This window comes from Scylla paramamosain, chromosome 29 (assembly GCF_035594125.1).
Source record: "Scylla paramamosain isolate STU-SP2022 chromosome 29, ASM3559412v1, whole genome shotgun sequence".
In the NCBI taxonomy this organism is placed as follows: Eukaryota; Metazoa; Arthropoda; class Malacostraca; order Decapoda; family Portunidae; genus Scylla; species Scylla paramamosain.
Genome location: NC_087179.1, coordinates 3,891,162 through 3,916,514, shown reverse-complemented (window position 1 = coordinate 3,916,514; position 25,353 = coordinate 3,891,162). Strand labels below are relative to the sequence as shown.

The 25,353-nt window shown below is 40.9% G+C and overlaps 3 protein-coding genes across 5 annotated transcripts; 2 read left to right on the top strand and 1 right to left on the bottom strand.

Annotated features, from left to right (window-relative positions):
• Positions 1 to 2,712: 2,712 nt before the first annotated feature.
• On the bottom strand, positions 2,713 to 4,797 carry LOC135115608 (uncharacterized). Its single transcript, XM_064032539.1, has one exon. It carries the CDS (start codon positions 4,795 to 4,797, stop codon positions 2,713 to 2,715), a length of 2,085 nt encoding a protein of 694 aa, XP_063888609.1.
• A 296-nt stretch (positions 4,798 to 5,093) lies between these two features.
• LOC135115607 (uncharacterized) lies at positions 5,094 to 6,235 on the top strand. The gene is made up of 2 exons (XM_064032538.1): positions 5,094 to 5,916; positions 5,958 to 6,235. Exons 1-2 carry the CDS (start codon positions 5,094 to 5,096, stop codon positions 6,233 to 6,235), a joined length of 1,101 nt encoding a protein of 366 aa, XP_063888608.1.
• A 2,091-nt stretch (positions 6,236 to 8,326) lies between these two features.
• On the top strand, positions 8,327 to 24,987 carry LOC135115185 (uncharacterized). 3 transcript variants are annotated; one of them, XM_064031691.1, is made up of 4 exons: positions 8,327 to 8,803; positions 13,271 to 13,331; positions 19,473 to 19,600; positions 23,086 to 24,987. In XM_064031691.1, exon 4 carries the CDS (start codon positions 23,192 to 23,194, stop codon positions 24,515 to 24,517), a length of 1,326 nt encoding a protein of 441 aa, XP_063887761.1. In that variant the 5' UTR covers positions 8,327 to 8,803; positions 13,271 to 13,331; positions 19,473 to 19,600; positions 23,086 to 23,191; the 3' UTR covers positions 24,518 to 24,987. The 3 variants fall into 3 exon arrangements, with proteins under 3 accessions (XP_063887761.1, XP_063887760.1, XP_063887759.1); XM_064031690.1 differs by having other exon boundaries at positions 13,638 to 19,600; XM_064031689.1 differs by having other exon boundaries at positions 13,271 to 13,405; positions 13,638 to 19,600.
• The last annotated feature ends 366 nt before the right edge of the window (positions 24,988 to 25,353 follow it).

Genomic DNA, 25,353 nt, shown 5'->3' with positions numbered 1-25,353 from the left:
TAATTTGAGAAAGATTCTCAATAATATCGTGTCTCTTAATCAAGGATCATCAGGGAAACACCGCAAAATCTACCAGTCGCTGATAAACCTGCCATGAGAGACGCGCCGCCGAGGACTGAACACATGCCAGGATGCTCACGGCAGTTGAGTCCGGCATATTACCATATTATCAGTTAGACCAAGATCGGGTCTGGCTGAATTGTTCTGTCTCTAAACGGTTTTCCTCTCCGTTTAGGTGTTTTTTTTTTTTCTCTCCAGTTTTCTCGATAGGAAAATTGGAAACCCCTCTTTAACCTGATCCCTTTTGTCTTCCTTTTGGCGTTCATTCTGATATCAAGGTTAATCGCAAGCAGACTGATGAAATGAGGCAGAGTGATGGCTAAGATATTTATTTGTAGGAAATTAAAAATCACAAGCTTGTGAAGAAAAATTATAAAATAGTAACCTAGTATCAAGATACAACACAATCCATTATTGTTCATCCTTGCAACATTGAATTAAACCATGCTGGTACATTGAAGAGCTAATGTGTGCATTGCCTACCTGTTACTTACATAGCAGAGTTATCCAAATACAGCCGGCTGGAGTCATTAAATTCGTATTAGACAAGTACAGTTTGTAAACTTAATTACAATATGCTACCATATTATTCTTCTACAAAGTATAATATACTATCTAAATTCATAACACTCACTCAGTAGGAGGATAAATACGGCCAGTGACAGAGACGTCCAGTGTAGGTGTTAGCATCAGGAGAACGAGGAAGGCTCTGTCTCGAATGACCTCCTTTTGACTGTTAAAACTTTGCATACCCTTCAGTCCTATAAAACTCTTTACATATAATAGTCCTTTAACAGTACAAGGCATTTGCTTATAATAATCCTTCAACCGAACAAAACGCTTCTTAAGTATTTACATATAATGATTCTTAAACACCACAATTCTCACCTCCATGACTCTTCTATTTTGGTGGCATGAATCCAAACCTGTCTGTGGAGATCATGAGGTAGTCTCCCTTTATGACCACTGCTTTCGTCATTGTCCTGCTCCCCTTTGAAATACACAGAAAAAATGTATTTGATTCTTTACAGAGAGAGAGAGAGAGAGAGAGAGAGAGAGAGAGAGAGAGAGACTCTGCAACAGATCTTATAGAAAGCTTATGAATTAGCTAACGCTCTGTGATCCTCTCTCTTCTCGCCCGCACAGGAGTGCAAGGACAACTCCTGAGCTGGATGCGGGACTTCCTTTTCGGGGTGAAATGCCAGAGTTGTTTTCAGGGGTACACTTCTTAACTCCACAATCATGAAAATGACACACCTCAAAATAGCATACTTAGCTTCTTCCTATTCGACATCTTAATGGAAGAGCTTAAATCACTCCTACTGCCTCCCTGTGCAAAGCTTCTCTGCTATGCCGATGAACTCTCTTTGTACTGCACCTGTTGGGAGCGGGGCAAAACGCTGTCCCAGTCGGCGCAGGACATGGAGGCATTAGTAAGAAGGTCGTATCCCACGGCCCCAGAAGAAATTATTGTGGTGCTGGCCCGAGATTCCTTCATTGACGCCCTAGACGACCAGCAGCTGCAAATCTACGTCAAGCAGGCGCACCCTGGGGACCTGCAGGTGGTGCTGGCGAGGGCCTTGGAATTTGGGGCCTTCCTGAAGACGACCAGCGGCCAAGGGGTGGCTGCCCAACCCCGCCCTGACCTCCGAGGCCGGAAGGCGAAGGTGGAGAAGAAGCCACCATCGAGGAAGGCAAGCCCAGATTGTTTTCGTGGGTCATGTTGGGGTTGTGGCAAGAAGAGCCACAGACTGATTGATTGATTGATTGATTGACCACAGGGAAGTACACACCAATAAACACATTAAAAAATAGTCCAAATTACAAATATACAGAGGAAATTTTTGCAACTACGATATTGAAAATATATCATCGAAAATAAAATCTGTTGCATAAAAACAAAACACAAACTCATAAAAACCTGACATAGCAACCAAATAAAAACAAGACACATTATAAAAATAAAACAGCGGAATGTAAATAATTAGACAAGAAATTCATTGAAAATATTTAAAACCCATAAAAGACATGCGTAAAAACTAAATTGTAATCCTATACGTTTATATAAAAAAAAACAAGAATTTATCCAAACCCCTTTTTTTTTATGCAAACACACATCCAACATTAATATAAAAACAATACTTCATGTACAATTCTACAAACATTTATATAATCAGATCTATCAACAAATAAATTACTAACTGTCGTTACATTATTTCTTTCTCTAACGTGACTGGAAATAGGACAATTTTCAAGAACATGTATCTCCGTTTAAATCATACCACATGAACACAATCTTTCCTCCAAGGGAAGACGACCCCTTCCTCGCCGATTCCAGCGTCCCTTTTCAACTGCCAACGAGTGTGAAGACAGACGTAACCTTGTCCAGGACACTCGTTCCAATTCATTAACTTTAACGTTTTTTATGTAAATGTCATGCACTATTAGTTCACTATTAACAGACTTATAAAAACTTAGCCTGTTTGATACTGAAACTCTCACATGGGTCTTCACCTCATCCATTGCACTGTGCACATCGTCACTGTCGACAGTGATCAAGTCTGTCATATACCTGGACACAACATCATTATACCTCAGTGCCGCCTTAATTGCATATATCAGTGGGTCGTCATCCATTGTGTTTCTTTTTGTTCACATTTCTTTAAAGAATTTTCTTTGGTTTGCCTTAACCAGTGCATAGACTGGGGGCATGCCCAACTCTACCATGCAAACATCATTGTTCGTCGTTTTTCTTACGCCAAGAAGTTGCTTTATACACCATTTATACTGTTTTTCTATAGGCTTCGTGACTCCATTGAGCCAGGATTCACAACCGTACAGTAGCGACGACATAAGTGGAGCATCAAATATTTTTTTCTTAGCTATAAATGGCACATCATTATTCTTATTAATGAAAGATATAAATTTCAAAGTATGGCACATCTTCATATTAGCATGTAACTTAATTGTACTCGTAGTTGATGGAGAGCCATCATCAGTAAAGGGACTTCCTAGATAAATGTAGTGATCACAACAACTAATAACATTATTCTCACTAGTTATATTTTCCTTATCTTCCTTATCTCCATTCAACACCATAAATTTCGTCTTATTATCATTAATGATCATACCACGAGTGCTGCAAAACTCTTGTAAAATTTTTATCTTACTTTTCATTCCATCTTGAGTTGTTGATAACAGTATAGTGTCATCCATCATGACTAAAACATGCAACCATGCAAGGAAACCATCCACAGGACATCGTTGTTTTAACATTTGTATCATTTCATTAACATAAAGGATAAGCAGTATACAAGATGTGGGTGAGCCTTGACGCACACCAACGGTGGTTGCGATGACAGCAGTTCCCACCACTCTATTCGTACATCTATACATTGCAGCCAAAGCTAAGAGCATAGTAACACCACATCCCATCCTCTTCAACGACATAAACAAATCAAACCTCGGTACACAATCATAAGCTCTACTGAAATCCACAAATGTAATAAATAGCTTCAGTTTTTTCCTTCGAGCAATATCCATCAGCACTCTGAGTGTTACCAGATGTTCCACACATCCTCTTCCTGGCTGACTCCCCGCCTTTTCCCGGTGAGGCACAAACCACTGATGGAGGCGAGCTGACAGGACCATGTCATATAATTTTGCTATTGTATTAATAACATTAATTGCTCTATAATTACTTGGGAGTGCTTTAGACCCATGTTTATATATAGAGAACAGTTTTGCCGTTATCCAACTAGTAGGGTAAGAGGCAGTCAGAAATATGTTATTAAAGAGTGTAGTTATAAACATTATCCATTGAACAGGTAAAACTTTGAAAATTGTAGGTGGTACTCCATCAGGGCCACAAGCCTTGCCTGGTTTTAATCTCTTAATCTGTCTCTGCACCTCTTCTACGTTGATTATGTCGTCTAGTATCGGTATGTTGAGATGAGAGTGTAGATCATTAGCATTCGGGTAAAGTATATCCGGTGGATTAAATATTTTTTCAAAGTGCTCTTTAAAGACTTCATCATCTGGCATGGACTGTGTGTTGTTACTATCGTCTGTTGTCTCACCGCGCCAGTTTATTGCTTGCCATAATTTAGCCTGATCATTATTATCCAACATTCTTTCCCACCTTCCTCTTCCATCAGTCACCTCCTCTACACGGGCACAACGTGGGTATTTACTGGCACTTCCACATTCATATAACGTTTCAGTTATAGTAGAGGCTGTTACATCTATATCGTCACTACATTGTGTATGTAAATCTATCTCATTGAGTTTGGACACAAATAATTCATAGTTGATGTTTTGATATCGTATAGGTCTTTTGCTTATTGACTGGCGATTTTTCACGATATCAATAACGTTAATCTCTGCACCATGTTTACCCAGTTCAAATGATCTCAGTTTAAGAGTTTCGAGACAAGGTGAAGGTGGTTGTAGCGTAACACTAATTGGTGCGTGATCTGAAGGTAAAGAGTTGTCTCTAACAACGTCAAAGGATTCAATCAAGCTGAGTAAACCCTTGGACACGATACAAATATCCAATTCAGATATCCATTCACTTCCTTTACAATAGGTTTTCTTATTCAAATAATGAGAATTCATATTTTGTAAATTGTTAACAACTAGTAATTCTTCTTCAGCACATATGCCAAGTAACGCTTTAGCATTGTCGTTGGGTGTAGGCACAGGGTCAGGAATAACAGGATAAGAAATTCCCGCCATATCCACTATGCCCTGCAGTTCTCTCACCGAACAACCAAAGCGAGCGTTCAGTCGATGCCTGAGACGCAGTCGATGCCTGAGCGAAGGACACGTTCTCTCAACCGGCTGGGGTCTGATGCCTTTCACCCTTGCTGCAAGGACTGCGGCAAGTCTGGCCACCGCTCCAGTGCCTGGTTCAAGCCAAAGGAAGTGGTGCAGGCGGGAAACTCGGACAGGCTGGAGAAGGGGGCTGAACCCCAGCTGTCCTCAGTCCCCGGGCCCCGCCTTGTGTAAGCTGCTGCCGGACAACTAGCACAATGCAGGTGGAGGGCTCAGTGAACGGGAACCCATGTCACCTGACAGTGGACACTGGGGCTGAGAAGACTTTGGTGCGGCCTGACATGCTGGCCACCACTCGCATCCCAGACGCGCCAAAGAGGCTGTGTGGCGTGACGGGGCACTGTGTGCAGCTCAAGGGCCCAGTGGATGTTAGTATCGGCGTGGGCAGGGCTGTGGAGCGGCTGCCGGTGTATGTCGCTGACTTGGACAAACCATGTCTGCTGGGACTTGACTACCTGACGCAGAGCAAGGCTTGTGTCAACCTTGGACGGAAGCTGGTGAGGGTGCGTGGCCAAGAAGTGCCCTTGCTTCCGGAGGTCGGCTGTGCGGAGGTAGTTGTGGCTGAGAGAGTGCACCTTGCCCCTAGGACGGAGGCCAGAGTCCGGTGTCGACTGTCCAGAGCGATGCGTGGATCGGAAGGCATGGTGGAGCCCACAGAAAACCTGCGACTGGCTGACAGCGTGGTATTCGGGTGGAGCCTTGTTCAAGTGGGGGAGGAGTTAGTTATGGTGTTGGTAGCTAACCTCTCCAATGAGGCTCGAAAGGTGCCCGCTTGGGCCAAGCTGGCTACTTGTGAGGAAGTGGAGCGCCCTGAGGAGACATTGGGGAGCGCAGAGGTGGCTGTTATGAGGCCGCTGCCCGACTTCCTGGAGGATTTGGGTAACCGGAGTGCCGCTAACCTGATGGAGGCGCAGACGGAGAAGGTGCGCCACACCCTGGCTCAGTACGTGGATGTTTTTCGCAGGGGTGACATGGACCTGGGCCGCACGGGGTTCGTGAAGCACAGCATCAACACGGGAAGTAGTGTGCCCATCAAGAGCCCCCCTGACATATCGCACCAGCCAGGCAAGAGATGCAGCGCATTGTCAACGAGCTGGCAGCACAGGGGGTGAGTGAGCGGTCGGACAGTCCGTGGTCATCAGCGGTAGTCCTGGTTAAGAAGAAGGACAGCACGCAGTGCTTCTGCGTGGACTACCGGGCGCTGAATGACGTGACTGCCAGGGACTCTTACCCCCTGCCAAGGATTGATGACACACTTGACGCATTGGTGGGGGCCAAGTGGTTCTCCACACTCGACCTGAAGTCGGGTTACCGCCAGGTGGAGATGGCAGTGGTGTAGACCAGGGTGGATGAGACTTTTGTGATGTTTTTGAGGATTATTTTTCTTTGTGTATTTCATTTATTTATTTCCACTTATTTTCTTGTGTGTATGTGTGTGTCAGGGCAGCTAGGTTATCTGCCTTGTAGGTAGGGGGGAGATAGTGTTACACCAGGGGTATGGGTGTGGGTGGCAGCACTGGGAGAGGCGGGAAGGCAGAGCAGTGTTGCCAGATCCACAGATTTTCCTGAGGTTCTACAGATTTCAGACCTCGTTTCAGATTTTCAGATTTTTTTTCTAAATGGACAAAATCTACAGATATTTTCCTCACTTAAGGCACTTACTTAAGAATATGGTATGCATGAGTTCGGGACAGATGCCCTGTATTTTTCTTTTCCCTTGCGGGAGTTGCCGATAAAAAAGGCCAGCCCTCCCCTAGAAGGAGGCACCTGCAACATCAAGTTTTAGTTCAGAGGGTACATAAAGATCAAGATCATCCTGATCCCCGAGGCCCGAGGGCGCGCGCGTCATGAGAGCCGAGTGTGTCTGTTGCATAAGGGAGGATTTAAGAGTAAGAATGAGCTGAAGAACTACAGGCCAATTGCATTAGTGAATACAGTAGGTAAAGTTTTCAGTGCAGTGTTGAATGAGAGACTGTGTAAATGGATTGAGAGAGCTGGAGTGCTGGGTGAAGAACAGAATGGTTTTCGTAGGGACAGGAGAGCTGAGGACAATATGTTTGTGGTGAATGAAATGATTGAGAAGAAAAAGAAGGATGGGGGTAAATTGTACCTAGGTTTTTTGGATATAGAGAAAGCTTATGATAGAGTGAACAGAGAAATGTTAGGTAGAGTCTTAGAAAAGATTGGATTGAGTGCAAAGATAGTTAACGTAGTGCAAAGTATGTATGTGGACACAAGAGCTAGATACAGGCTAGGAGACATAGAAACAGACTGGGTGAAGAGTGAGAGAGGAGTTAGGCAGGGCTGTATATTGTCACCAACCCTTTTTAGCCTGTATACAGAGGAGCTAGCAGCCAGGATGAGAAGAATGAATGTAGGGGTAAGTGTGGGGAATGATAAAGTATGTGTGCTCCTTTATGCAGATGATGTAGTTGTTATGAGTGAATCGGCAGATGAGCTTCAAAGTTTGTTGGATGTAGTGGATGGCTATGGTAAAGACTTTGGAGTAAGGTTTAGCAGTGAGAAAAGCAAAGTAATGATTGTGAATAGATCAGAGGATGAAAGTAATGTGGTATGGAGACTTGGAGAGAATGAGTTGAGACAGGTGCAAGAATACAAGTACTTAGGGATGTGGATGAGTCCTAGTGGGTGTGCAAAGGCAAAGAATGAAAAGATAAGTATGGTAAACCAGTGGGTAGGTCGATTGGGAAGCGCGGCAAGGATGAGAGCAAGTAAGTATGATGTGTTGAGAGAAGTGTGGAAGAGTGTGGCTGTGCCATGTATAATGTATGGTATGGATGTGATTGCATGGAATGAAAGTGAAATTGATAAGTTAGAAGTGGGCCAGAACAAAGTAGCAAGGATGGCACTGAGTGCACCGAGGTGCACAGCAGTTGAAGCCTTGAGAGGTGACATGGGATGGAGCACCTTCAGAGAAAGACTGACAAAAGCCACACTTAGGTACAAGATTAGGCTTGAGAGAATGGATGATGCAAGAATAGCAAGGAAGGTGTACCTGTGGAATGAAAGTGGAAGCAGATGGAGGAAGAGATGCATGAGAATGACAGACAGGAATGGATTGCAAGTTGTGTGGGCGATAAGAATGGCTGGGAGGAATCAAAATGAGCGTGAATGGGTGGTAACAAGAGGAGGAAGAGTGGGAGCCGAATGGGATGTGAGAAAATGGAAGAATGAGATAGACAAAGAAGTGAAATGTGTGGGACTGAATGAATGGAAGAATGAGATGGAAAGAAAGAAGACCCTGGAATGGTACAAGGAGAAAGAGGCCCCGAGGTATGAAAGGTGGTATGATGGAAGCCTGGGCGGTGATCTTCTCTTCCGAGCGAGGGCACAGTGTATGGATGTGAATGCAAGGAGTTACAGGTGGTCTGAGTCCCGCAGCAAAGTGTGCCAGATGTGTGACATGGGAGAGGATGAGACGGTGGAACATGTGGTGCTGGAGTGTGTGCAGTATGCCAGAGACAGGAATGAGATGATGCAAGTGATACTGACTGAGTTAGGGCATGATAGGAATGAAAGAGTGGAGAAGACAGGAAAGGAATGGATGGTGCTGTTGCTGGGACTGGGTAGAGAGGCCAATGAAAGGATGATTGAGGCGGTGAAAGAGTTTCTGGAGAGAATGTGGCGTGCCAGGTGTATGAACAATTAGGATAGAGGATGCTGTTCGTTTCTCTTTTTTTTTTTTCCCCTTTCTACAGGAGTTGCCGATCCAAAGGCCTGGCTCAGGAGTGATCCTGTGCCACCTGTACCATCAAGATCAAGATCAACAAAGTACAAACATACTCCCACAGTCCCACAGCCTGCCCTACACGACCCCAGCAAACACACAAGAACAAGCTATAGAGCTACATCGTCGCTATACCCTTACAACTACAAGCTATAGCAAGTAAGTAAGCTCTGCATGCTCAGAGGCGTAACAATAGGGTGGCAGAGGTAGCAAACTGCCACGGGGCCAGGGCCTATATAATAATGATTAGGTAAAGGGGGCCCGAGCCTATGGACGTAGAGTCTCGAAAAGGGGCCAAGGGACCCAAGGGGTATGTGCCCATGGCCGAAAAAAAACTAATAATGTAGGCTACTGCTTACCCGGATTTCGCACTGGCCTTGTGTCCCAGGTTAACGGATTATATTCACCACAGGCTCAAAGGCCGATGTGGCGGGAGATGAGCGCCCGTGGCAACGCGCAGCTTAGCGTACGCCCCCACTTTACCTTACTGCTTACCGTTATATTTTAATGACTTAAGAAGAAAGTATTTCAAATTCCTCTATATAATACTGGCAAATGATCATTAACAGAAACTGAGAAGACATTACACAATGTTATTGTTATTGTATACCTGTGACCCCCAGTATAATATTGATAATTTTTAAAGGAAGAGGTGCGAGAAGTTTTTCACGTTTTGTGATTGTTTTACATTACTATATTCTTTTATAAATGGGCTACAACTGATAATGACCATACACCTTATGAAAGATCATGTTGATTACGAATTGTGAACTTAATTTTAATTAATTTTAATGTTTGACTCATAATACAAATAGCAATGCATTGAAGAAAGTTGTAATTAATATCTTCACAATGATATCAATCATATTTTTGTATATCAGATGATGGCAAACAGAGTATAATTTTCTCTATTAATAATAGTTTTTATGTATAATGAATCGGATATATCATGCCTCCCAAACATTTTTTATGCATGTAACTTAAAACATGAGATGAAGGCAGGGATGCTTCCTAGCACTGTTGTTTTTTTTTCTGAATTTGTATGGACTGGGTACTGGATAGAGTAGTTGGCCAAATATGGTGCATGTGTTGATTGATAGCTTGAAGGCATGAGTGGCTGTGGATTAATTGGGTTAATTTGGTTTTGCTCACCTTCAATTATTTTGAGATTATGACTGCATGTTGGCATGTTTGTAAAATAAGCTTTTTGCACGTTTCAGACAATTAAAAAAAATGGACGGTGAAGAATCAGATAACTACAATTCAGAGGAAGATAAAAAAAAGGGGTGCAAAAACAAAAAAATTAGGTACTGCAATAAATATTTTTCTTCCTACGAAAATTATCCAGTTTTCAAAGGCTGGATTAAAGCCAGCACAAAAGGTGATCTTTATGCCTATTGCATCCCTTGTGATAAACATTTGAAACTGACTGCAGGAAAAACAGATCTTAAGAGGCATGCTGATAATAAGAAACATAAGGATGCAGCTAAAGAAGTTCAGAGTAATAGGCCCATTACTAACATCTTCGGCTCTAAAATAAGCCAGAGTAAAGTAAATTCAGCTGAACTGAGGATGGCTGCATTCATAGCAGAGCATGATTTACCCATGACAGTTGCAGATCATTTACCTAAACTTGTAGAAGCTATGTGTCCAGATTCTAAAATTGCTACAGAAGTTAAATGTGCTAGAACAAAAGTAACTGCCCTGATTAATCATGTGACAGGGGAAGAAAGCAAAGTAAAATTAATTGATCAATTAAAGACAAATAAGTTTTCATTAATTGTTGATGAGTCAACTGACAAAGGCTGTGTTAAACATTTATGCATGGTAGCATGGTAGGTGAAGGACTGTTTTCTAAGCTTGATTCCTCTCAAAGATGCCACAGCTGATTCCTTGTACAATCATGTAATAGAATTCTTTAGGAAGCACAATATTCCATACAAAGAAAATTTGATTGGTTTTGCTGCTGATGGTGCAAATGCTATGTTGGGAGCACATCACTCATTGTCATCTCTGCTGAAAAAAGATATCTCTAACTTATTTATAATGAAATGTATTTGCCATTCTTTTGCCTTGTGTGCTTCATATGCTTGCTTAAAGCTTCCTCGTTCACTGGAGGATCTAGCAAGGGATATTTATAATTATTTTCATTGTAGTCCAAAGAGGATGGGTGACTTTGAGGAATTTCAAAAGTTCATTCAAGTTAAACCACATAAGCTCCTACACCCTTCTCAGACTAGATGGTTGTCACTGGAAATGGTGGTGGCAAGGTTGCTTGAGCAATATGAGGCACTTAAGCTATATTTTACCAATGCTGTGCTAGGTGATAGATTGATTGCATCTGAAACAATCTTAAATAGGCTATGCAATCCTATGACCAAACTGTATCTTCTTTTTTTGGAATATGTGTTGCCTCTTTTTAATAACTTAAACAAGCAAATGCAGGCAGAATCAACACAAGTACATGTCCTGTATAACTCAGTTTCATCTACTCTCAAAACAATTTTAGGATTCTACATGGAGCCAGGGTACCTCAACAAGACTCAATTAACAAAAATCAATTATAGAGATCCTGGAAAATTTCTTCCATTAGATAAAGTTTATCTTGGTGTAAAAATGACACTGCAGCTGAGAAATTCAACTTATGAAAAGGAAGAACTACAGAATTTTAGGTTATCTTGTTTGGATTTCTACATTGAAGCTAGCTCCCAGATATATAAGAGGTTTGATTTTGACTCTATGACTGTAATAAAATCCCTGAGAGCTTTGACCCCAAAGGTAGTGATTGATAGAGAAATACCTTCCATTATTGATCTTATCAGTGTGTTTGGAGCTACTGCCACAGATATTCAGGCAATCGACACTGAATGGAGGCTGCTAGCAAATTCTCTAGATTCAATGAATGTTACTTCAGATATGATGCCACAAAATTTCTGGTGTACAGTAAGTTTAACAAGGCAATGTGATTATGCATTAATGTTTCCAAATCTTGCTGCTTTCATGCAAACACTGTTGTCTATACCTCATTCTAGTGCCAGTGTAGAAAGAATTTTTTCTGCAGTCAATAGAATTAAAACAAAAGCAAGAAACAAATTGTCAACAGAAACCATCTCAGGCTTGCTACATACAAAACAACTTTTAAAGGGAGCATTCTGTTATGACTTCAATGTAACAAATTCACTTTTGGAAAGGAAAGCGTCTACAGGAAGTTCTATGTATGAGTAACTCCTATGATCAGATTTATTTTCTATCTGCTAGCATTATGTCATTATCCCATATATGCTTGATATATACTGCTTGATATATACTGCTTGATATGTCATGTGATCTCATTAGCTTTATTATGTCCTGTGTATGAGTGCAGTTTTTCTTTTTCACACAGTGCTTCTCTCAATTTATTTTCTATCTGCTAGCATTATGTCATTATTCCATATATACTTGATATATACTGCTTGATATATACTGCTTGATATGTCATGTGATCTCATTAGCTTTATTATGTCCTGTGTATGAGTGCAGTTTTTCTTTTTCACACAGTGCTTCTCTCAATTTAGTTTCTATCTGCTAGCATTATGTCATTATCCAATATATGCTTGATATATACTGCTTGATATGTCATGTGATCTCATTAGCTTTATTATGTCCTGTGTATGAGTGCAGTTTTCTTTTTCATACAGTGCTTCTCTCGCTACAAATGGTTTATGCTGGGTGTGTAATATGTGTAAAATTGCATGTAGTTGTATTAAGACGTCGTCAAACGGGATATGCAACCACTATTTTTTCACAAATATCGCAAGTTTTTGAGATTTAGCTTCCATTTCTAAAATCTCCCGTGTGACGTCGCCTTTATGGGCTACACTTCCTAAAATGCTTGTTTTGAGTTAAAATTAACTAAATACCCTTTGTTCTGTTTATGTGGAGTTACCATAGGGCTAATAAAATTTCATTATTATCAACATATTTTTCCTCAGAAATTTTCCTTATGGGTTACAGATTTCTACAGATATTTTGTCAGATTTGGTCAGATTATGCATAATTCAGTCTGGCAACACTGAGGCAGAGAGTGGAGACGCATGGCCCGAGAGGAAGCGAAAGTGTGCCTGCCTGCTTTGGAAGTGTTTCCCTGCCTGTTGAGTGCCCTGTTGAGTGCTTATCGTGCCCTGGGAGACTTGTGGTGCCCCTGTGAACTTGTAAAGCAGTGTACTTGCGGAGGATTTGTCAATAAAATAGGAAATAGTGCCCGTGTTTTCCCTTGTGCCCCGCCCTCATGTGTGTGTGTGCCTTGTTCTGGCGTTCAGAGTGTCTTATTTGAGGCCCCACTGCTCTAGTTTCTCGACCCATGCCCATGTGGATAACACGCCTGCCCAGAGTGAGGGGTGGGCGCAACAGTATTTTATCTTAAATTTAGTGCTATTGTTATATTCTATCACTTCATTGATTTTTCTTTGAGTGAAAGGTATCTGACAGCCCCAAACTCCTGTTAAGCATTATTAAAGTTTTCATATTATATGTATACTGCATGCATATCTAATGCAGGAGTTGTATGTACACTTATGCTGGATATACGAATATATAGTTACTGTGTAATATGATCATCTAACCCTTTTTTTTTTTTTATGTGCACAGACACCCACGTTGCCATCAAGGCCCCAGGAGTGATCAAGGCCCTCAACTTTAATCACAAAAGGTATCATTCCATGAACATCCAACTTGTTTGTGATGCAAATAGAATGATTCTCAGCTTCTGTTCCAGATTCCCAGGTATATAGTGTTATTGCATTACAAGTTTACCTAGCCATGTACTGTTTTAATTTTCTTATGACTGCACATGGTTACTGGTATTGCATAAGAAAACATAGTGTGATAAGCTTTGACATTAGTTGTAAATGAACAGTTGATATATGCAAGGTATGATATATTCCCATAAAATGGTGATTAACTCTCTGACAAACATATTTTGTGTATACATTACTGTGTATGTATTCTCTTCTAGGTGCTACATATGATGCTTTTGTGCGGAGCAACTGTGATCTGAAGCAGAAGTTTGAGGAAGGGGAGTTTGGCAACTTTTTTGCTTGTTGATGAGTATCTACATTCAAAGTGCATAACAGTGCACAGCTATTTGTGAGCCATGCATTATATATAATAATTCCATTCACTGTCAGAACACTCATCACTTCAGTGCCTACAAACTTACACCTACCTCATGTATGCATTTCTATAGATTATAATATTGTTTTTCTTCAAATGGTTAGCATAAAAATGTTAATGTTATGTTAAATTAGAAAGGATAAATTAGGTTAGGTTAAGGTAAGGTTAGGTTATTAAATGGCAGAAAAGTTTGGGCGACAACTTTTCCCATTGACCTAACAATTAAATAACCTAACCTGCACTTGCCAAAAAGATCATTACTCTCACTGAGGTCTAAAGCACTGGATCACAGGGTGCTGTGAACTTATTAAACCCAGCTGTGATCTCACTGAACGTTTCTCTTTGTGTCCCACAATATAAGTGGGCAGTCACAGCCTGCCCTCAAAAGAAAACTCTCTTCCTTCATACAAAACTATAAGCACCTAATTACACACACCCTTCACTCAAAATTCAAAATCATGGAGACTCCTACACCAGCCTTGGAGTCCCCATCTGGGGAGGGGACCACAAATGTCCACAGGTCAGACTGCTCTTCTGGCATCAACCATAAGTGTCTTGACATCCCCCTCAACTCTTTCTTCATTAATTTTTGCAACATTCGTGGTCTTTGATCTAATTTTCAATCTGTAGAACATCACCTCTCCTCTAATAAACCTCATCTTCTTTTCCTCACTGAAACACAGGTGTCGAAGGCAACTGACAGTAGCCCCTTTTCCGTTCCCTCCTACTTTCTCTATCCTCATTTTCAATCCAAAGCTGGATGTTGCATTTATGTGCGCAATGACTTAACCTGCTCTTGTGCCCACGTTTTTTGGATCTTCTGAGTTTTCCACCATCTGGCTACAACTACAGAATCACTCTCAAAACTATCTTTTTTTTTTCCTTTTTTTATGTAGGAGGTTCACTAACCAAGGGCAACAAAAAATCCAATAAAAAAAAATGCCCACTGAAATGCTAGCCCCATAAAAGAGTCCAAAGTTGTAGTCAAAAATTGAAGGATAAGTGTCTTGAAACCTCCCTCTTGAAGGAATTCAAGTCATAGGAAGGTGGAAATACAGAAGCAGGCAGGGAGTTCCAGAGTTTACCAGAGAAAGGGACGAATGATCAAGAATACTGGTTAACTCTTGCATTAGAGAGGTGGACAGAATAGGGGTGAGAGAAAGAAGAAAGTCTTGTGCACTGAGGCCGCGGGAGGAGGGGAGGCATGCAGTTAGCAAGATCAGAAGAACAGTTAGCATGAAAATAGTGGTAGAAAACATCTAGAGATGCAACATTGCGGCGATGAGAGAGAGGCTGAAGACAGTCAGTTAGAGGAGGAGTTGATGAAACAAAAAGCTTTTGATTCCACCCTGTCTAGAGGAGCGGTATGAGTGGAACCCCACCAGACACGTGAAGCATACTCCATACATGGACGGATAAGGCCCTTGTACAGAGTTAGCAGCTGGGGGGTGAGAAAAACTGGCGGAGACGTCTCAGAACACTTAAGTTCATAGAAGCTGTTTTAGCTAGAGATGAGATGTGAAGTTTCCAGTTCAGATTATAAGTAAAGGACAGACCGAGGATGTTCAGTGTAGAAGAGGGGGACAGTTGAGTGTCATTGAAGAAGAGGGGATAGTTGTCTGGAAGGTTGTGTTGAGTTGATATATGGAGGAATTGAGTTTTTGAGGCATTGAACAATACCAAGTTTGCTCTGCCCCAATCAGAAATTTTAGAAAGATCAGAAGTCAAGTGTTTTGTGGCTTCCGTGCGTGAAATGTTCATTTCCTGAAGGGTTGGACGTCTATGAAAAGACGTGGAAAAGTGCAGGGTGGTATCAGCAGCATAGGAGTGATCGGACAAGAAGTTTGATTTAGAAGATCATTAATGAATAAAAAGAAGAGAGTGGGTGACAGGACAGAACCCTGAGGAACACTACTGTTAATAGATTTAGGAGAAGAACAGTGACCATCTACCACAGCAGCAATAGAATGGTTAGAAAGGAAACTTGAGATGAAGTCACAGAGAGAAGGATAGAAGCCGTAGGAGGGTAGTTTGTAAATCAAAGCTTTGTGCCAGACAATTCATCGTTATATGATAATTTGCTTTTATGATCATTCTTCTTTACTACCATTTGCCCGCTATGCGATCGGTTATGCTTTGCTTTTACAATCACCCGAGTGTGTACTCACCCTGTCTACACTCGAGTGTAGCAGCATTAGTTTGGGTGAATGATTGTAACGTCATGATGCTCCAGCAGCCAGTGTTTCCTGCACTCTCATTGCGTTTGATTGCTGTGTTGTGTTTGAAGTGCCCAGGAGTTATCAGTGATATACAAAATCAATGACTTTTATATTATCAACCATGGCTTCAAAAAGCTGTAGTGGCTGGCTACACTGATTGCTCAACCAAGGCCAAGAAAGCAAGGAGAAGCATCAGTCTTGAAACAAATTGGGGATTCTGAGGCGGCATGCTGGAGAAGAAGGGGTGATTCACCTATGGTCATCTGCTAGTCACCCAGCCAGCTGTTCCCCTAAGGAAAGAGTTCAGGGCTCATAGTGACTGATCTTTGGGTAGGACCGAGACCACTTACACACCACACACTGGGACAGTGAGGTCACAACCCCTCAGGTTACATCCCTTTCCTACTTGCTGCTAGGTGAACAGAGGCTGCACATTAAGAGGGTCCCCCATTTGCCTTGCTACACCCAGGATTCGAACCCAGGCCTTCTTGGTTGTGAGTTGAGCATGCTAACCACTACACTACGTGGTGTGTGTAATGCCATTTTGTTCTTGCTTGGTTTGGCTCAGTCATCTGTCTCCACCATCCACAAGAATGCTGCCAGTATCAGGAAAGCAGGTGAAGCTTGCACTATGCTCATGGCAATGACGACCACCCGTCAGTGTGAGCCTAGAATGGATGAAATGGAGCATCTCAAGCTCTGGGTGGATGACTAAACTCAATGTCACATGCCAGTCTCAATGTCCCTTGTATGTGCCTTGTCTATTTGGAAGGATCTCAAGAAGCAAGGATATGAGGTGAAGGAGGAGACAGTGTTTACGGCAAATAGGGCCTGGTTTGATAGGTTTAAGACCAAAGGAGCTCTACATAACATCAAAATGACTGGTGAAGCAGCAAGCTCCAACATGCCAACTGCCGAGGCCTTCAAACCAGTCTTGAAAGAGCAAATAATAAATTTTGATGAGATGGGCCTGTACTGGAAGAAAATGTCTTCCAGGACCTTCATCACTAAGGAGAAGACAGCTCCAGGGTTCAAGGCCTCCAAGGATCATCTCTCACTGCTGCTTGGGGGTAATGCAGTAGGGGATGTGAAGCTAAAACTGATACTCACTTACCATTCAGAGAATCCCTCCCCATACACTGAAGGGCTTTATTAAAGATTACCTCCTTGTCATCTGGAAGGCCAACAAGAAGGGATGGTTGATGACATTACTCAGAGTTACATCACCAATTATTTGTCACCCATGCTATGTGACTATGCAGCTACCAAGAACTTGGCCATCCACTTCCTGCTGGTTGTTGACAATGTACCTAGCTATCACCAGAGTATGGAAGACTAGGCTGACAATATTCAAGTCATGTTCCTCCTAATGCAACTGCACTTATTCAACCCATGGATTGGGGTGTTATTGCCGCCTTCAAAGCTTACTACCAGCACAACACAATGAAGCAACTCATAACTGTAATCAGTGGCGAAAGCAGGCCAACAATAAAGCAGTTCTGGGCCAAGTATAACATTTAGAAGGCCATAGATAACATAAATGAGTCTTGGATGGAGGTTAAGGAACAGACGGTGAATGGGTGCTGGAGGCAGATCTAGATGTGACAGATTTTAAAGGGTTTACTAATATGGCGGACATCTTATCGTGCACCTATCACATCTTGCTAGCTTCACTGAGGTCGATGAAAAAGACATGCAGGATTTGCTGGAATGTCATGACCAGCCACTCTCCAACAAGGACCTCATGCAGCTGCAGCGAGAGAGAGCAGTCACTAAGGAATAGGAAGAGGAAGAGAAGCCTGGACCACAAAGAGGACTGGACATCAAAACACTCTGAGAGGTGTTCAATGGCATAGAGCACATCTTGGAGCTCCTCAAGGAATGTGATCCAAACCCTGCCAGGAATGGAACAGCCATTAATGTCATAGATAAGCCTCTCAAGGTGTATTGGGAAATTTATGAAGAAGGCAGGCAAGACAGCTCACCATCTCCAGCTACTTCAAGTCATCTGCCAGCCCAGTCAGTCCTGTCACCATCCAAGCCAACCCAGTCAGCCCTGCCACCATCCAAGCCAACCCAGCCACCCCTGCTGCCAGCCCAGACATCCCAGCCACCTCTGCCACCAGCCCAGTCAGCCATGCCACCAGCCCAGCCAGTCCTGCCACCAACCCAGCCACCTCTGCCACTATAAGCCCACCTATCCTTGCTATTGTTGGGCCATCAACCTCTTCTGCCAATTATAATAATAATAATAATAATAATAATAATAATAATAATAATAATCATCATTTATTATTTATTTGCCTTCAAAAGAAGATACATAGGACACTATAAACATATTTCACAAGAAAAGAATATAACAAAATTAATTTGAGACTAAAAAACAGTTTAAAGATTACATTGTTATAAAATTTAGAGTATTAAAAGAAAGGAGTCAATTATAAGTATATATGGGAAATCTTACAACTACCTAAACAATTTCAAAATTATACATAGAATAAAACATGAATTTTTAAATTATACAAATAAGTTATTTTGAAATTACACTATCACGAGACTAAAATGGACCAAGTATCAAATTTAAAACATAACTGTCAAATGAATTTTCACTTGCCAGAAGGGCACAGATACTGTCAGATAACCCATCATTATCAAATCTTTGATGTTTTATTTCATATTTGCCCTTCTTTGCATAGCTAGAGTCAAATAGGTATTTCATAAAGTTTACATTGTACTTTGAACAAATGTCCCTCGCTCTTCCAAGTAAGCCTGTTGAATTGAATTCCCTTTCATTCAAAACTTTATTATAGCAATATATATAAAAGCATCTTGCTCTTGAGTTATTCTGAAAAATCTGGCCTGATAGGTCAATATTCATTACATCCACCGTAGACTCCATTGAGGGTATCCTTAAGGCTTTCAATAAGGGTTTACTTCTACAGTATTTATGTAGTCTGAGTCCATGCAAGTTTTCCTTGCGTGGACTCTGACTCATTCATACGTCTTTTATCAATCTTAACAGTATTCAATCCGTGTGTCATTACAGGCCTAATTGCAGTTTTTCAGACATAAGGAGCTGTGTCAACATTAGTTTCCAAGTTGCACAACCCTGCTCCTTGTAAGGCGTAAAATGCTTTTCTGCAGGCACTATTGCGTTCATTCACATGAGTGTGAGGTTTTCTATGGGAAAGATTCACTCCCATGTATTTCAACACATCACATTCTTTCAAAATATCTCTATTTAGGTGCCATACAGGATGCTCTGTAAAATAACATTCCCAGAATATGATACATTCAGTCTTGCTGAAATTAAAAGACAAGTCATGATTGCTTACATACTCATTAGAAACCTCAATCATTTGCTGCAGACCTGTGACAGTTAGACTACATAAAAGAATATCATCTGCATAACAAAAATTCAAGCCCCTCTTTCACAGTAGACCTCTTCCTCATCTCAGGTGATGGGAATGATGAGTGAACACACAGAGGCCCTGGATGTCCCTTAGCCTCAGAGGGGACATTAGTGCATGGGTCCTCCAGCCTCAGTGGGGGGGGAGGGACATATGGACTCGACACTACAGTGGGAGTAAGTACAAAAATTATTTTTAATTACTTTTATTTTATTCCTTTATTCTCATGTTTATCTTGATTATATAACAAGTTTTATTACTTTAGGCCAGTGGTTCTTAACCTTGTTTGCCCCATGCACCCCTTTCACCATATGTCAGAATGTCATTCCCCCTCCATTGCAAGCATTAAAGTATGAGACACATCATCTGTGAGAGTTGGGGCCCAGTGGGGGTGCACTGGCATCACTTCACCGAGGGGTAACGGGGTTGGGGTACTCATGACAGGAGGCTAGGTCTAGTACTCTAAGCAAAGTGTAAGCCTTTGTAAGGGTACTTGCTGACAAACCACTCGCTGGTACCCATGTCTTTCCTTTGTGACAGTCCCATCTTTAGGTAGTCTATTTTGATCTTTACGGTTCAGGAACTTGTAGTGAATGGTTTGATAGGCTACTTGCAGCAGGTAACCAATGCATACTGAATTTTGTGCTGCCCTGGGGAGCTCAAAGGCAATAGAAAAATCAACATTCTAACAGTATGAGTTTGCTAATCTGTGGTCCCAATTCCCCCCTGAAAACCTGAAAGTCCCCCCTTGGGGAATTCCCCCTGGTTGAGAACCCCTGCTTTAGGCAATAACTGTATTTGCATACAATATTTCATAGTTGTTAATGGGTTTTAGGGGCATTGAGGCACATACATACAGATCTTGGAATGCATTCCTATTTTTCCCCATTCATTCTTAACTTCACTACATGATAGTTCGCTATACGATTGCATTATCAGGAACCTAACCCAATTACATATAAGGGAGTACTTGTATATTCTCTTTTCCTATTTTCTACTCTTCATTTTTTCTCCATCCATTCCCTCCATATTTATGCTCCTATCCATTTTCATTCTCATTCAGTCTCATTCTATTTAGCAACATCATGATTGTTCTCTCTCTCTCTCTCTCTCTCTCTCTCTCTCTCTCTCTCTCTCTCTCTCTCTCTCTCTCTCTCTCTCTCTCTCTCTCTCTCTCTCTCTCTCTCTCTCTCTCTCTCTCTCTCTCTCTCTCTCTCTCTCTCTCACTTTAAACACTTTAAATGCTTTAAACACTTTATTATGTCAGTCCGTACAAATATATCATTTTATAATACAGTTTTAAAAAGGCGAACTGCCCTTAAGCAAAGCTTTTTGGGCACTTAAGACTGGGCACTTAAGAACTAAAAAAAGAATAAAAAAAAAAAAAAAAAACTAAAATATATTTATATTTATGAGATAAAAGGTGTTTAATAGACTGGAAAGAATAGAAAACAAAATTCAAGTACAATAATATGACCTATAAATGATAAGTAAACCTGCTTGACATAAATAGCTGAAGCAGGGAGGCATGGTTAGAAGAGGAAAATATAAACCTGTATAAGTGATGTGTTAGTAGGATGATAATAGAAACTCTGAAATTTCTTTTAAAAGTATCTAAATTTGCTGATTGTTTTATATTTCTTGGAATGCTATTCCATATTTTAGGACCTTTGAACATTACAGAATGTTGGTAGAGAGTTAGACTGTGTTGAGGAATCTGATGAGGGTGTTGGTTACATGTGGAGACGTTATGGGAGTGAAGCAAAGTATGAGTACTGCTGGATGTGATCTGCTTGAACATGTAGGAGGCAATGTAGAGGGTTGATAAGTTGGAGAGTTGAATGATACTCATGGTTTTAAAGATGGGAGATGTGTGTTGGAGGATGTCACTATTTGTCATTATTCTAACTATTTTTTTTATGGAGAATGTTTAAGTTAAGTAGATGGCGTATGTAAGTAGTGGACCAAGTAGGATTACAATAAGTTAAGTGGGGGAATATGTGGGCGTAATACATATTTCTAAGATTTCTACTGGTACAAGGTTTTTTTATTTTTAGTAATAGAGCAATTGACCGAGATAATTTAAGACAGGCTTGATATGTGGTCTCTAAAGATAAGATTTTTTTGCAAATGTCATTCAGAGAAATTTTGTCTTATACACTTGAGTAATATCTTTATTTAATATGTTAAGTCTGGGTAAGGGTTGGTATTTGGTGGTGGTGTTTGTAAATAACATATAAAAATATTTTAGTGGTGTTAATTGTGAGATGATTTGAAGGACGCCATTCAGAAAATGCAGATAATTCTTGGTTGGCTCTGTACGAGTAGATGAGGTCAGTGGGATTATCACCATTCATGTAATAGTTGGAGTCATCACCAAACTGTATTGTATTTAGAGAAGTAGAGGCATTGCGTGTATCATTTATGTATAACAGGAAAAGAATTGGGCCGAAAGTGCTCCCTTGAGGCACACCAAGATGTATAGGTCTGATGATAGTGAGATCTAAAGTACTGGATCACAAGGTGCTGTGAACTTATCATTAAACCCAGCTGTGACCTCATTGAACATTTCCTTTTGTCTCTCACAACACAAAGGGGCAGTCACAGCCTGCCCTCTAAAGACAACTCTCTTCCTCCACACAAAACTACAAGCAAATAATAACACACACACGCTTCACTCAAAATTTCAAAATTCATGGCGACTCCTACACCAGCCTCGGAGTCCCCATCAAGGGAGGGGACCATAAATGTCCCCAGGTCAGACTGCCCTTCTGATGATGACCCAAGTGTCTTGACAACCCCCTCAACTTTTTCTTCATTAACTTCTGCAACATTCAGAGTCTAAGGTCTAATTTTCAATCTGTAGAATACCACCTCTCCTCCTTTAAACCTCATCTTCTTTTCCTCACTGAAACTCAGGTGTCTGAGGCAAATGATAGCAGCCCTTTTTCTGTTCCCTCCTACTTTCTCTATCCTCATTTTCGATCCAAAGCTGGGTGTTGTGTTTATGTGAGCAACAATTTAACCTGCTCTTATGCCCATGCTCTTGAATCTTCTGAGTTTTCCACCATCTGGCTACGACTACAGAGTCACTCTAAAACTAAATTTATCTGTGCTGTATATCTCTCACCTAACTCTTCTGACCATAAGAAATTCTTTGACTACTTAACTTCCAAAGTGGAACACATTCTGACTTCCCTTTTGCAGAGATAGTGTAGGCTCATTTGTAATGTCGTGTATTTTTTTTGGTAAAAGCAAAAACTCACTTGATTTTGAAAGAATATATCATAAGCTTTAAAAAAAATTAGGGTGCCATTTTTTCTTCACATTCTAAGGGTCCGAAATTCAAGATGGCGTCCAAGATGGCCGCCGTTTAGCAATAATTCAATATATTCGCTAGTACACATGATATAATTACAAATAAAGTATATAAATATAGGTTTTCTGACACACAAATACCAATGGAATCATCAAATTTAGGCTAATGTTGTGAATTACTTGCATAATTTCAAGATGACTTCCAAATTTTGACATTACGAAGGATATAAATCGGGCACCAATATTTTTCCAGCATCTATTATACTTGTAAAACTGTCTAGAGATTCCTACATGGATTCCCTGTAACTAATAATATATATATATTTTTTTTTTTTTGTTTCAGACAACCTGGCATCTTCAGCATGACGGCCCCAAAATAGATGTTTGAATGCAGTCACTTGATGCAGTTCCCCACAGCAACTATAACATAGCTTATATCAACCATCAACATGGCGGAGTCTTCATCTAACAAGAAGCCAAAAACTGTGGACTTTGAACTTTGCTTCATTTGTCAGCTGAGGAGCAAACAAATAGATTATACAAACTATGTGCTTCACCCATCTTTGCATTCTATAGGGAAACTAATTATATCAACTGATTTTCGATGTTCATACGGGGAAACAGAGTTCTCTGCATTAAAGGATCGCATAAGTGGTTTGTCTGCTGATGAACTGCTTCAGAAAAGTGTTTCCTACCACAAGACATGCTACAAGGATCTCACAAATAAAACACACATTGAACGAGCAAAAAGGAGATACGATAAGGGACAAGCAAGTGCCAGTGACGTAAAACAGAAGAGAAAAGGACGACCATCAAAATCCACATCTACCTGTACTTCTACATCACGACCTACATGTACCAGAAGTCAGATTTTCGACAAGGAGATGTGTGTCTTTTGCCAAGAAGAGAGAGCAGATAATTTGCATGATGTCTCAACTGAAAACATGGGAGCTCAACTCAAGACAATTGGCCAACAGACAACAAATGAACACTTGAAAGTCAGACTGAGCAATGTTGTTGTATCGTCCGATCTATTAACAGCAGTTGCAGAGGACATGAAGTATCACCTGATGTGCTTAAGCCATGCAAAACGAGACATAGAAAAGGCTAAGAGACAAATCCCAAAAGATCATATTAAGTTCGCACAGTTAGTATCTGATGTAGAAATACTTGATCTGGTGGAAACAGAAATTAACAACTCAACTCATGAATCTGTTTTGAATATGAACGACATTGAAAAATCTTATGTGTGTTTGCTGGAAGCAAACGGGTTTACTTTACCTGATTATCCGCGATACAAACCATACCTAAAACAACTGATTTTGGACAATATTCCTGATGTGCACTTCACCAGACCTCCAGACAAAACAAAACCAGAACAAATACTTTCTACAAAGCACAAGGAAACCCTGTTAGCTGGTGCTCTTTCCAATGACCCAAAAGACCTAAAAGATGATGTGAAAGTCCTTCTGAAAGCTGCTAAAATCCTGAGAAAAGACATTGCAAACGCCCCTCCATGGAAATTTCAAGGATCATTTGATAATTATGAACCACCGCCTTTGCTCCAAATCTTCTGCAAATATGCTATCCAAGGTGTACATGAAATTAAAAGTACCAGCAGAGCAGAATCTATAAAACAAAGTGCATCTATACTGGCACAGCATTTCGTGTGTGCATGCAAGACTAATCGGCAGGTTACATATGAAACAAAACACGAAGACATCACTTTCAAACACCGAACCGAAACTCCGATGTTTGAACCCACCAGCTCCTGAGGCAGTACTGAACCTAATAAAGTGCGGATGCAAATGTGGATGTGAAGGAATGTGTAGTTGTCGCAAAAACAATATCCCATGTACAGAAGTCTGTGGATGTTGGGTTTTCACTTGCAACAACAAAACAAGCCAACCAGAGATAAATGAGGAGTGTGAAGACTTTTGATGTCCACTGTAAAAACTATACCTATACACCATGTAACATAGCCATTTTGGACATCAGCTTGAAATTATGCATGTAAGTCACAACTTTAGCCTAAATTTAATGATTCCATTGGTTTTCGTGTGTCAGAATACCTATATTTAGATACTTTATTTGTAATTATATCATGTGTACTAGCGAAGATATTGAATTATTGCTAAACGGCGGCCATCTTGGACGCCATCTTGAATTTCGGACCCTTAGAATGTGAAGAAAAAATGGCACCCTAATTTTTTTTGAAGCTTATGATATATTCTTTCAAAATCAAGTGAGTTTTTGCTTTTACCAAAAAAAAAAAACACGAATGTTTATTTCATGACAAATGAGCCTACACTAAGATCTCCATTCTTGGAGACTTCAATGTCCACCAACAGCTTTGGCTTTCCTCTTCCTTTACTGACCATCCTAGTGAACTAGCTTTCAACTTTGCTATCTTCCATGACCTAGAGCAATTGGTGCAGCACCCTACTCATATTCCTGACCGTCTTGGAGATATGCCCAACATTCTTGACCTTTTCCTAACCTCTAATCTTTCTGCTTATGCTGTCACCCTCTCTTCTCTGTTGGGCTCCTCCGACCACAATCTAATATCTGTATCTTGTCCTATCACTCCAATCCCTCTTCAGGATCCTCC

Coding starts and splice junctions, on each gene's coding strand:
- LOC135115608 (XM_064032539.1), bottom strand. CDS start 4,797: ATGGCGGGAATTTCTTATCCTGTTATTCCTGACCCTGTGCCTACACCC.
- LOC135115607 (XM_064032538.1), top strand. CDS start 5,094: ATGCAGGTGGAGGGCTCAGTGAACGGGAACCCATGTCACCTGACAGTG. Junction 5,917..5,957: donor GCACAGCATCAACACGGGAA/GTAGTGTGCCCA, acceptor ATATCGCACCAG/CCAGGCAAGAGATGCAGCGC.
- LOC135115185 (XM_064031691.1), top strand. CDS start 23,192: ATGGCGGAGTCTTCATCTAACAAGAAGCCAAAAACTGTGGACTTTGAA.